This window comes from Bos indicus x Bos taurus, chromosome 16, assembly GCF_003369695.1.
Source record: "Bos indicus x Bos taurus breed Angus x Brahman F1 hybrid chromosome 16, Bos_hybrid_MaternalHap_v2.0, whole genome shotgun sequence".
In the NCBI taxonomy this organism is placed as follows: Eukaryota; Metazoa; Chordata; class Mammalia; order Artiodactyla; family Bovidae; genus Bos; species Bos indicus x Bos taurus.
Window position 1 is genome coordinate 38409442 of NC_040091.1, and position 11860 is coordinate 38421301.

At 37.1% G+C, this 11860-nt stretch overlaps 1 protein-coding gene across 15 annotated transcripts in view; it reads left to right on the forward strand.

Annotated features, from left to right (window-relative positions):
• The window catches only part of PRRC2C (proline rich coiled-coil 2C), a 95289-nt gene extending 83888 nt beyond the window's left edge, over window positions 1–11401 (forward strand). For 4 of the 15 annotated variants that reach the window (XM_027564793.1, XM_027564797.1, XM_027564795.1 and 1 more), the window contains exons 28-35: window positions 97–233; window positions 3313–3544; window positions 3768–3890; window positions 5189–5407; window positions 5723–5826; window positions 6218–6344; window positions 7186–7422; window positions 9490–11401. In XM_027564793.1, coding sequence (XP_027420594.1) covers window positions 97–233; window positions 3313–3544; window positions 3768–3890; window positions 5189–5407; window positions 5723–5826; window positions 6218–6344; window positions 7186–7422; window positions 9490–9747 — 1437 coding nt within the window. In that variant the 3' untranslated portion in view covers window positions 9748–11401. The other 11 variants (XM_027564799.1, XM_027564798.1, XM_027564804.1 and 8 more) reach the window with 11 other exon arrangements.
• Window positions 11402–11860: the final 459 nt, after the last annotated feature.

The window sequence follows — 11860 nt, forward strand, 5'->3', positions numbered from 1 at the left end:
AGCATTAATGTTTTGTTTCATGTCTTACATTTTTATTTTCCAAGTGTGTCGCTTGTGTATGTGGTGTTCACATACTGTTTTTACATTGCATTGCAGCCAACTTCAGTTCAGCAGATCCCAATCCCTATTTATGCCCCACTGCAAGGACAGCATCAGGCCCAGCTGAGTTTGGGTGCTGGGCCTGCTGTTTCCCAGGCTCAGGAACTATTCAGTTCTTCACTTCAGCCATACAGGTAAATGCTTTATAATTATGTTTGTGATGATGTTGGAAACAATGTAAATGCTGAACCTTCTTGCCATATTCTGTCTATTCCCTCCTTCCCCCCAAAAGTAAGATGACCTTCTTATAAACTGCATAATATAATTGTTTTGCATGTGTGTCATGAACTTCAGCCTCTGGTAATTTCTGTCAGACTTTATTGAACAAAGTGAAGCTTCAAAGCTTCTTGAAGAAGAGGCTAACAGCAGTCCCATAAAAATTAGAAATCACAGAGAAAAACTGCTTAAGGACCTAAAGGTGTAAGTGCCACCTCGCTGCTAACAACTGTAAATCAGACTTGCTCTGTGTAAGAGCTAAGGCACAGCAGATGATAGCAGTATGTAAGAAGGCAGAGGCCAGGATGGAATGTAATAAAAGCGAGAGAAGTGGAGTGTCTGAAACAGAACAGAAGTAGTAGTGATGAGTATGTTGTCGTATATGAGTATCGTATAGAAGAAACCATTCTTTTGAAAGATTCATCCTGTTATCTTTGCAATTAAGCAAGTAATAAAAACTGATCTTTATCCAACTTAATATATATTACTCAGCCCTTGACATACACTAACTTATTTGGTTTTCCCAAGACCAGATAAAGTAGATTAAGTCATCCCTGTTTGACATTTGAAGAGGTTGTGGGTTTTATTTTGTTTTTATCCTAATGGTACAGTACAAATAAGTGGCAGATCCTGGATTTAACCCAGGTGTCTCTCATCTCCAACTTAATGAGACTGGCAGGGTGGCTGCTGCTAAGTCATTACAGTCGTGTCCGACTTTGTGCGACCCCATAGACGGAAGCCCACCAGGCTCCCCCGCCCCTGGGATTCTCCAGGCAAGAACGCTGGAGTGGGTTGCCATTTCCTTCTCCAGTGCATGAAAGTGAAAATGAAAGGGAAGTCGCTCAGTCGTGTCCGACTCTTAGCGACCCCACGGACTGCAGCCTACCAGGCTCCTCCATCCATGGGATTTTCCAGGCAAGAGTACGGAGTGGGGTGCCGTTGCCTAAGGGTTGAATAATAGCAGTGATGATGGCATAACTCAGTCATCATCATGGTACATCTGTCATCAGTACTCATGGTAATAGCTCTGAACCATCAAAAAGAAAAAGAAATTCCTTTCAGGACATTTAGTGTAAATTAGCTTGCAAAATTAGACATTTTCTTTTGGAAATTTGCTTTCAAGTGATTCAGGTAGAATTTCCATACTTTATAGGTTAAAATTGGCATTGATTGATATAGCTCATTTCTACAGATCATGTTTCATTCCTAAAGAAGGTGGTCTCAGCTAGTCACACTTTCTCAAAGGAGCAGAATTATTGGTAAACTTAATAAATGGGGCTCTCACTTTTGTTTTTTATTAAAGATTTTTCAGTAGCATTGAGTACATCTGTATAATTAATACTAATTAATTAATTCTGATATTACTCTTGTCATTTAGTTTGGTTATTCCAAAAAATTCTCAGTACAAGTAAAATTATTACCCTAAATATAACTATAGGCAGTCTCTTTCATGTTGTTAAATTTGAGATTATATTGAAATTTGTAGTAAAACTTAAAAGTTGAGTAGAGGGACTTCCAGTGGTTAAGACTCTGCACTCAACAGCAAACAAAAAACCAAACTCCACAAATGTAAAAATCCAGAAAATGTATATTTATAAAAAAAACTTTAGTAGATTTAGAAATAGCAAATAGATTTAATCTCAAAACCAATCTCCTTTTAATTGGCTGTTTGAAACACTGTTGAAAAGTTTGCTACCTTTGAGCTGTGTTAAACCGAGTTCAGTAATTAGTAATGTCTTCAATAGTCATGGGAGATGAATTTGCAATGCACCGACATTCTGTAACCCCCATTTTAACAATTGCCTTGGAAGATGAACTTTTTAAGTATATATATGTTATATGTAACGTGTGTGTGTGTATGTATGTAAATGTCTATGTAATTGTGACAAATGGCTACCTGAAAGGCACCAGTTTCGACTTTGAAAGTAGTTGTTTGTATCCCTTCCACATCATTCTGCTGTTTCATGTTCTGAACCTAATTAGCATAGTATTTATTAACAGGGAATCAATTGGCGTTAATTTCTGCCAAGATGGTATAGTTTTAACTGTATACTGATGTTTTCACATTTTATGTTTGAAGCATTATAAGTAGATGTTGTAAAAATTAGTTGTGTCCCTAGAAAGGTGTTCCTGCTTAATGGGTTTTGTTCCTGCCTCCATCCCAGAAATAATAGGGCAGTCTGGGGTTATATTTCAGCATTGTATGTTTTTAAAAACCCTTCAAATATGCGATACAGTATTATTAACTATAGGCACCATGTTGTACATTACATCCCCTTTATAAGGGAGTCATATACCCTTTGGCCATAATACTGTTTTGCATATTTGAACATTGCTAAGAGAATAGATCTTAAAAAGTTTCTCATCACAAAAAAAAATGTGTAACTATGTGTAGTGACTAATGTTAACTAGACTCATTGTGGTGGTTATTTTGCATATGTATGAATACCGAATCATTCCATTGTACACCTGAAACTAGTCTAATGTTATGAGTCCATTATGCTTCAATTAACAAAATGGAATTTTGTGGGTGCTCCTGTTGTTAACTGCTACTCTGCTTTATTCCATAGAGGTCTTGAAATATATGTACTACATGTTTATATATGTATACTATGTATATATTATCTGTAATGAAATACAGATATTAAAAATCAGAGCTGTTGGTTCTATAAATTCAAATAGACTGGTAATACCAAAGACAACAACAACAGATTTGGTTCTGAGCTTACTAATGAACACAGGAAAATAGAATTATTCTCATTGTTAAAGAGAAGAAAATCTTAGCATTTTCTCAGCAAGAGTAATAATAAGTCTTTTCCCAGAAGTTTAACGTGCAGAGCTCTACTGTATGTAGGGCTCAATAAGTCTTGAAACAAGTGCTTTAGACACTGTATTCTCTACCTCTTTAGTTACGCTAAGTAGAGTATTTGGTCATTTGAGATACTCATTCTTAAGAGTTCGGATTAAAACATGCCTTTCTCTTTAATACTTCCGTAGATCTCAGCCAGCCTTTATGCAAAGCAGTCTGTCCCAGCCATCTATGGTCCTTTCTGGTACTGCCATCCACAACTTTCCAGCTGTCCAACACCAGGAACTTGCCAAAGCACAGTCAGGTCTGGCCTTCCAACAAACTTCAAATACTCAACCTATTCCCATATTGTATGAACATCAGCTGGGTCAGGCATCAGGACTAGGAGGTTCTCAACTGATCGATACACATCTTCTCCAGGTAAGGCAAGAGCTAGAATCACGCACTGTTTTTGTATTCCTATTCAGCAAATTATTTAAGAAAGAGTTTTGGGGGAAAAAAAAATGTTAAAAGACACAATGAAAAAACAAGATCTTCCTTTCTGTCTAATGCTAATCAGATTCTTTGAGATTACTTTGAAGTTGTAACCTTTGATCCTGAATTGGAAAGTATTTCAATCTACTTCTTACAAAATATTTTCTAGGCTAGAGCGAATCTTACCCAGGCTTCAAATCTTTATTCTGGACAAGTACAACAGCCTGGTCAGACAAATTTTTATAACACTGCCCAGTCACCAAGTGCTCTCCAGCAGGTAAACTATGGCATGGTAAATTTCCTCAATTTTCTTTATTATTATTGTTGTTGCTGTTGCTTTTGTTGTTGTTGGGGGATTAAAATAGAACCAAGATGGGGAGATGGTCCAGTGGCCTCAGAGTTTTTTCCTGAGGAATTTAGGAATTCTCTGGGGTCCACTGGTAGTGGGACATGTTTCAGTCTTACACCACCCCTCTTCTCACCCTCACTTCCCATAAAATCAGTAATGCTCTTTACCTCTTTTTAAAGAGGACTTCTTTTTATTTATTTATTAATAAATATTTATTTTGTATCAGTTGCAGCACACAAGGTCTTTTTTGTGGCATACAAGATCTGTAGTTTGGCATGTAAGATCTAGTTCCCTGACCAGGTGTCAAACCTAGGCCCCCTGCATTGGGAGCATGGAGTCTTAGCCACTGGTTCACCAGAGAAGTCCCTAAAATGGATTTTTATATAATCAATTATTTTAACAAAAGAGTCCACAAGTCTTGTGGACACAATGGAAAGTCCACAATGGAAAACTATTGTCCAGTACATGCAGTTACATCTAAGTGTGATAAATGTTTTACCCATCCATGCTAGAGGTGAAGGAAGACCCTGAAGACCACCCACACCAGTTAATATAATACATAGGACTGTGTAGCAGAGTATGATAGAGTAAAAATAACAAAAAAATTTCTTAAGTATATGAATGTAATAATAATTTTCAGTGAAATGTATATGTTTATGAAACTGCCTTCTGACAATCTCATAAATCAGCTTACTCTTTAAAAAGTTGGTGGAGGGCTGGAGGAGAGAGGCAAGCCGTTAGTCATCTTCTCATAGCTATTTTTGGTGGATATTTTAGGGGGTGAAAATTAAGAAAATATCACCGTATTGACATTCAAATTAAATACTATTTGTATGACACCGGAAAGATTTTTTTTTGGTCAAAGCTCATTTTGACCACACCTTTAAAATAATATAAAAAATATCTATTGTAAAAATGAAAGTTGTAACTACTTTCTTAAAGTGTATGTTCATGATTTTATTGTATTCTGGGGTTATTAAGACATACTGTGGATTCAAAGACAGTCATAATTATTTCATACAGAGTTTCTCTACTGCTAATATGTTTTATTGTTGCACATTTAATAAAAGAATGGAGGTAGTCACTAATCAAGATATTTACATGTGAAATATATTAATAGATTGAAGTATTCTGTTTAAAATCTTACTCAGAAGTATTTGAAGAGTCATGTATATAGTTAAAGGGATATACATACAACAGATTAAGCAAATTGCTACAGTTTCTGTTTGCTTATTTTCTAGGTTACAGTACCTTTACCAGCATCCCAACTTTCTTTGCCTAATTTTGGATCTACAGGGCAGCCTTTAATTGCTCTGCCTCAGACTCTTCAGCCCCCATTACAGCATACTGCCCCACAAGCACAGGCCCAGAGCATGAGTCGTACTGCACAAGTAAGCCAGCCTTTCAGGGGATTGATCCCTGCTGGAACACAGCATAGCATGATCGCAACCACAGGAAAAGTAAGTGAAGAGAAATGTATGCAGTTTTTTTGAGAATTTAAGGCCATGAGTTTAGATTTATGTATCTGTATAGTCTATAAAAATCAAGCTTCTTTCACTCCCCCAAAAATGTCAGGCTCAGTATACTTATTTTTTAATCCACTTACTATTAATGTGTTTAGGCCCTCTGTCTTTACCTTATAACAAAGAAATCATAAAATCTTGTTCTAAGGTTCTTTGCTCTATGCCAGATGAAATTATAGATAAAATACTAAACACAGCACTTTAATTTATGGAATTGCAAAAATGTTAAGTTTACTTTATGCTCTTCCTCAGATGTCTGAAATGGAACTAAAAGCCTTTGGAAGTGGCATTGATATAAAACCAGGCACTCCTCCAATCAGTGGCAGAAGCACCACACCAACATCTAGTCCTTTCCGGTAAAATGGGCATTTAAATTTGCTTATAGAATTTCCAAATAGCTGAGTAGCATGTTTCTGTCAGATACTTAATATGTCACTTTTCCTATAATAAGTATAAGACATTCTCATACTTTTACCCACAGTGTTAAACTATTATTTAAGCTTAACTATAATAAGAATGTATTTGTTATACTCTGTTTTAAGGGGGAAAAAAATTTAACCCTGGGAAAATCAAGCTAGTATGCTTTCTCACATCTGCACTTCCATTCCCAGCATAATGTTTGGTATCTCCAGTAAATTTTCATCAACTACCAAGTATGATGAATCTACCAAAAGCCATGTCTCTAAAAACTAACAGCATTACTTACATGGCACTACTGTTACTGACCAGTGATGGCTTCTCTCCAAGGGCTACTTCCACAAGTCCGAACAGCCAGTCCAGCAAAATGAACAGCATTGTCTATCAGAAGCAGTTCCAGTCAGCCCCTGCCACTGTGAGAATGGCACAACCATTTCCTACACAGTTTGCACCCCAGGTGGGCAGATACAAATGAGAAATGAGTATTACTTACTTGCGAGTGATTGCTAATCTGGCTAATTCTCTGATTTTATAATCCTGCCATATTATAACCAGTTTAGAAACAGCTTTTAGTAAATTTATGACATTCAAATATATTCTGTACAATTTTTAGCTAGACACAAGTAGTAACCATATAGTTCTAAAGCAGACAATTGAAATATAGTCAAAAGATTCCCCACACAGCTCTAAAAATTTATTTCAGTCCCAAACCTTTTATCTTTTGAAGAAGCTGACTTTTCAGAGAAGGGTCCCAGTGCTTAACATTTTCTAGTTTAAAAGTTGGGGAGGGGGGTTTGGTTTTTGTTTTCTAAAGGTAACTATATGCAATTGATACAGAAATTCTAAAAGACATTCTAATATATGTGTAAACATGTTGGCTTCTCTTCCCTTCGCTAATCCTATGGAAGGACTAAAGTTGATAAGAACTCTCATATATTTGTTGATTAGTAGTATTTTCATTTATCTTCAGATTATAGTTGGTATATGTGCCTTTTCTGCAATTATATCTTTTTAAAAAGATATCCTATTTAATAGCTTTTCTATTTCCCCTTCAGAATTTGTAGCTGAAATGCTAGAACCAACTGAAGTGCCATAGCTTGCTTTGCCTAATTTTTGTCAGATTCTCCAAGCATGGAGAATGTTTCTTCTTGGTCCTGTAATAGAATGGCACAAACCCATACACTTCCTTTCACTGGCAGAATGGGCACAGATTTACTCTGGTATAAGCCAACCTAGTCTAGTTGGCAATTTTTTTTTTTTAACAGTTCAATGTTGTATGTTTTGTTTTTTTCACTCAGATTCTCTCTCAACCTAACCTGGTCCCTCCATTGGTAAGAGCCCCACATACTAACACCTTCCCAGCGCCTGTTCAGAGGCCACCAATGGCACTGGCCAGTCAGATGCCTCCTCCGCTGACCACAGGCCTCATGAGCCATGCTCGTTTGCCACATGTAGCCAGGGGTCCTTGTGGATCACTATCTGGAGTCAGAGGTAATCAGGCCCAGGCTGCGTTGAAGGCTGAACAAGACATGAAGGTTAGTACAGTGTTAACAGCCAACAGAGCACGAATCTGTCTCTGAACCATGTCTTACGATGCCTCTGGACCCGTAACTGCCTATCCAGGCATTCATTGTCTTAGCAGACTTGACCACACTAACTACTTTTGTTCATCACCACCTCCTTTTTTTAATTTAATTTTTTTTCTTCCTACTCCCCCCACCCCACACACACACACACACACACACACTTTTCTTTTTCTTTTTTATGTTTTTATTTTTTGTTTGTTTCTTATTTTTGCAATTATAGTCAGCAAACAAGTTAACGTTTTAAACTCTGTGGCCAAATGAATTGTTTATAGAATAAATGTTTGAGATCTGAGTTTAGCTGCTATATTTTTTGGGAAGAGCAAATAAGTAATATGAATTATTACAGGCTTCCCCATTTTCTTTCTTTTTGGTTTTTCTTCCCTTCCCACCCCCACCCCCATCCCAAGATATAAATCATTGTTATGTGAAAACTCTGGAATGGGTAAGGCATGTTATCTTGATTTTTCTTCCTTCATGAGTCATCCAAGCATCCAAGTATAGTTTTCTTCTCAAACTGGTTTCATATCTTTTTTTTTTTTTTTTTTTTGCCTGCCATTTGAGGCATCCGTATTCCACAACTGATTGTGTAGTTGTAGATGAAGAACTCAAAAAGCACTTTGGGATCCTTCATGATAAAAGGCACTGATAAACATGAGGTTTGCTAAACGCAGAAGGGTGCCTTGAGGAGTCTGTGTGGGGACAGTTCTTGCAGCATAAACTTAACCTGTCTGCCAGTACAGATAGCTGAATAATTTATTTCTGTTTCTATATTTACTTAGACTTGACTTTTAAAGTCTTAGTACTTCTGCCAATTTTGTCAGTATATATATCAGGCAAGATGAGAACAAAAAAAAGCTTACCGCTTTCAAATGGGAAATGTCCATAGTCACACTTTATTCTGAATTAGAAATATGTTTAGGACAATCCTGTTAGAAAATTCAGTTGATTCAGTAAAGTTTCTTTCTGGGTTGATGTCCCTTGTTTGTGATCCTGAATAATCAAATTTAAAGATTGCCCTGAAGTGAAACACTTGTTGAATGTTATCTGCTTTTATTAAGGCTGCGTACCTAGGATTTCCATCCATTTGTAACTATTAAAAATACTATATGTGTAGAAATCTTTGGAAACCATTTGGCCTTGGTTTCCAGTTCTATTGCCTCCTTGCCACTTGATTTTCCTACATCCGCATGTTGGAAATTACATTAGAGCTTAATAATGGGGTGGAAAAGGATACAGATGTCATGAAATTGCTTCAGATCTTTGAATAGTACAGGTTACCTGTAGAACATGAAGAGCTTTTGTTATATGCAAGAGGTGTAGAAACTTTAGTCTTAATTGTGTATGTTATGGTGGTATAATTTACAGATTGACGTAAGTATATTCTTTGGGGGCACAGCGTCAATGAAACTAGGAAATTATTTTACCAGCTCAGAATGTGGTAGGAGCTATCAGAACTTAGTGATCAAGTGAAGTTGTAGTTACTAATTTCTGATGCTCTTCCCCTGCAGAAGAGAGCTGTGGGAAGAGGACTCAGCCACAAGACATTTGGTCCTAGGTGTTGGTAATGCCACAATATAAGTGCTTCCTTTTCATTTTATTGTAGACCACATATTGATAAATAGAAGTTTTAAGTATTACATATATATGTTTTCAAATTTGCAAGCAGGCTCCCTAAATAAAATTTGATATCAATAAGTTTTTTACAGAAAAGATACAGACCAACAGCAATTTATATTTTATTGTTTTTTTACAAGGGCAAACTTTGGAAAGATGGTGGGAGGTGGTCCTATTCTTTTCAGTTTTTGTTTTGTTTTGTTTTGTTTTGAATCACATGGAATGTTCTCAAAAATAGGAAGAAATCTATCCATTAAAAGCTGACAGATCAATGAGGTACTTTGGGGCCAAACCAACGTGGGGAAAACTGATTTGTGATTGGTAAAAAGATTTGAACTGAGATTGATTGACAGGCTTTGGTTATACTGCAGCATTTTCAGTTGTTGTTTCTCATTTTTTAAGGCAAAGCAGAGAGCAGAGGTTCTTCAGTCCACGCAACGGTTCTTCTCTGAACAGCAACAGAACAAACAGATAGGAGGCAAAGCCCAGAAAGTGGACAGTGACTCAAGTAAACCTCCTGAAACCCTGACCGACCCTCCTGGTGTCTGTCAGGAAAAAGTAGAAGAAAAGCCACCCCCTGCACCCACCATAGCCACCAAACCTATTAGAACTGGACCAATCAAACCTCAGGCGATCAAAACCGAAGAAACAAAATCTTAAAGGCTGTGGGTTATTGCAGGGGGAAGGGGAAGGGAGAGGGGAAAGAGGGAGAATGAAGTTAGACAATGTCATCAGCCAAAGGGGCAAAGTGGTCTCTGACAGTATCCCGTCCAGAGCCTGGAGGTGCACAAGGGACATAGGAGCGATTTACACTGACACGCAGCTGCTGCACCCGTAAATGAGGCTTTGCCAGCTTGCACCTACTGTATAACATGCACTCTGTTGACGGCCATGCATCTTCAGTCAGAATTTGTATGTGAATACGTGCACACATTCCTGAGTGCATATAATGTAGAACTAAAATCCTTATGGTTAGATGAAACACCAGAAATATGAGGGAAATAACACCACAGAGGAATAGCTCAGCCTGAACAAAGTGATGGTCCCAGCTAAGACATCAGATGTGGTTTCTGTGCTCCCTCATGTTCTTGGAATATGGTTAGAGCATTTATGGGCTTGGTGGTGAAGAACAGAAGATAACTGGTGCTGGATAGAGGAGCCTTATTTTTTATTATGGCAGCTTGCTATTTTTGTAACATGGTGATTGAGTTGAACACAATCAAAGTACAGTAACTGATCTCCCCTTCTTCCTGGATGAGTGAGCAGATGATGAAATACTGACGTCAACATCCTTGAACATACCCAAGTGGGCAGTGTTTGGCTACTGTTTGAAATGATGCTGTGTTTTGGTTGTGGCCCAAAGCTTTGAAGTGCTACTTGGCATCTCCTTTCTTCCGTGAAGCTCTTAACCATTCAGACATGACGGAGTTGGTCAAATACTACTTAGGTTGAGTCCTGCTTGCCTCTCCTCAGTCATCTTTGTATGAATCCAATGGTTGGTTTTTGTTTATTTTTTTAAACGGTTTTTAGCTGATGTTCATGAAGAGCAGTGAGTACCTAGAACTATGCCAATGAAGAAAGGAAATCCTATCTAAGAAGGTGCATTTCTGTACCAGAGCTGTGTCATAACCATCCTTTGGGCCCTCTGCTGGAAAGTAGAATCAAGTCTCAAATAATGCCTTTTTAATTATATCCTTTAGTATTATAGATGTAGGACAGTACTGTATCATACCTCTGTGAATGTAAAATATCTTGTACCTGCTTTATGATATGTAGTAGTGACTGTGCTTTATCAGATCTGTTTTTAATGACGTTATTCTAGAATGTTTTCTTTCCAGATGATGATTGAGAAACGTAATTAAAAAATGGTGCCAGGTACCACAACAGTAACAGAACTTAGCTGTTTTCTGAGGTTTTGTTTTTTTACTTTTTTTTTTTTTTAATGGAGTGTGCTGGATGTCTCTATAATTTTGTTCAGATGACTGCAGAACTTGGAAAAGCTGTTGCTGCTATTGATGCATAACATACTGCTATTGGTCTTTTTATATAAATAAATAAATCTATATATATATATACATATATATATATAATTTGAATTTTTGGAAACTTTAGCTGTGCTGTCAACTTTGGAAAAAGTATCCCAGTTGTACCGTGTTGGGTTGGCATTGTACAGAAATTAACAGCCATATTGGTCTAGAAACGTTAAACATAATTTTTTCCATTTGTACAGGGGTAACACACTGTATTAAATATGTAAGGTCTTATCTACATGGGTTTGATTACAGAAACTAATAAAGTATTCTCTAAATAATGAGTCTTGGAGCTTCCTATCCATTCCTAAAATCTGAAGTAAGAGTACATTATGCTCTAGGGGGAAAAAATGCCACCCCAAAACTTGATTTCTGACTTTGAAGAACTATAAAGCTTATTCAGTCAAAGTAAAGACTGTCTTTTGAGGATAGTATGTATGGCCCCTGTTCTCGAGGTAGCCATGTTCATTTGAAAACAGTCTGTCAAGGAAGAGGAGAGTCGTCTTTCTTGGTGTTGTAAACTGCTGAATGTAGACAATAGAATCACCATTCTTCTGGCTGGAAATGGAGGGACCCAAAATAAATCTTAGTAAAGCTTGGGCAAGACTCACTAATTTACTCCATATTCCAACATAGAATTACTCCAAAGAATTATTGTCAAAAACACACACATTTCCCTGGACAGAGAAATATCAAAGGAGAAGGATATTTTACATGAACTAGAGTTTAAGCAAGAGATGAGG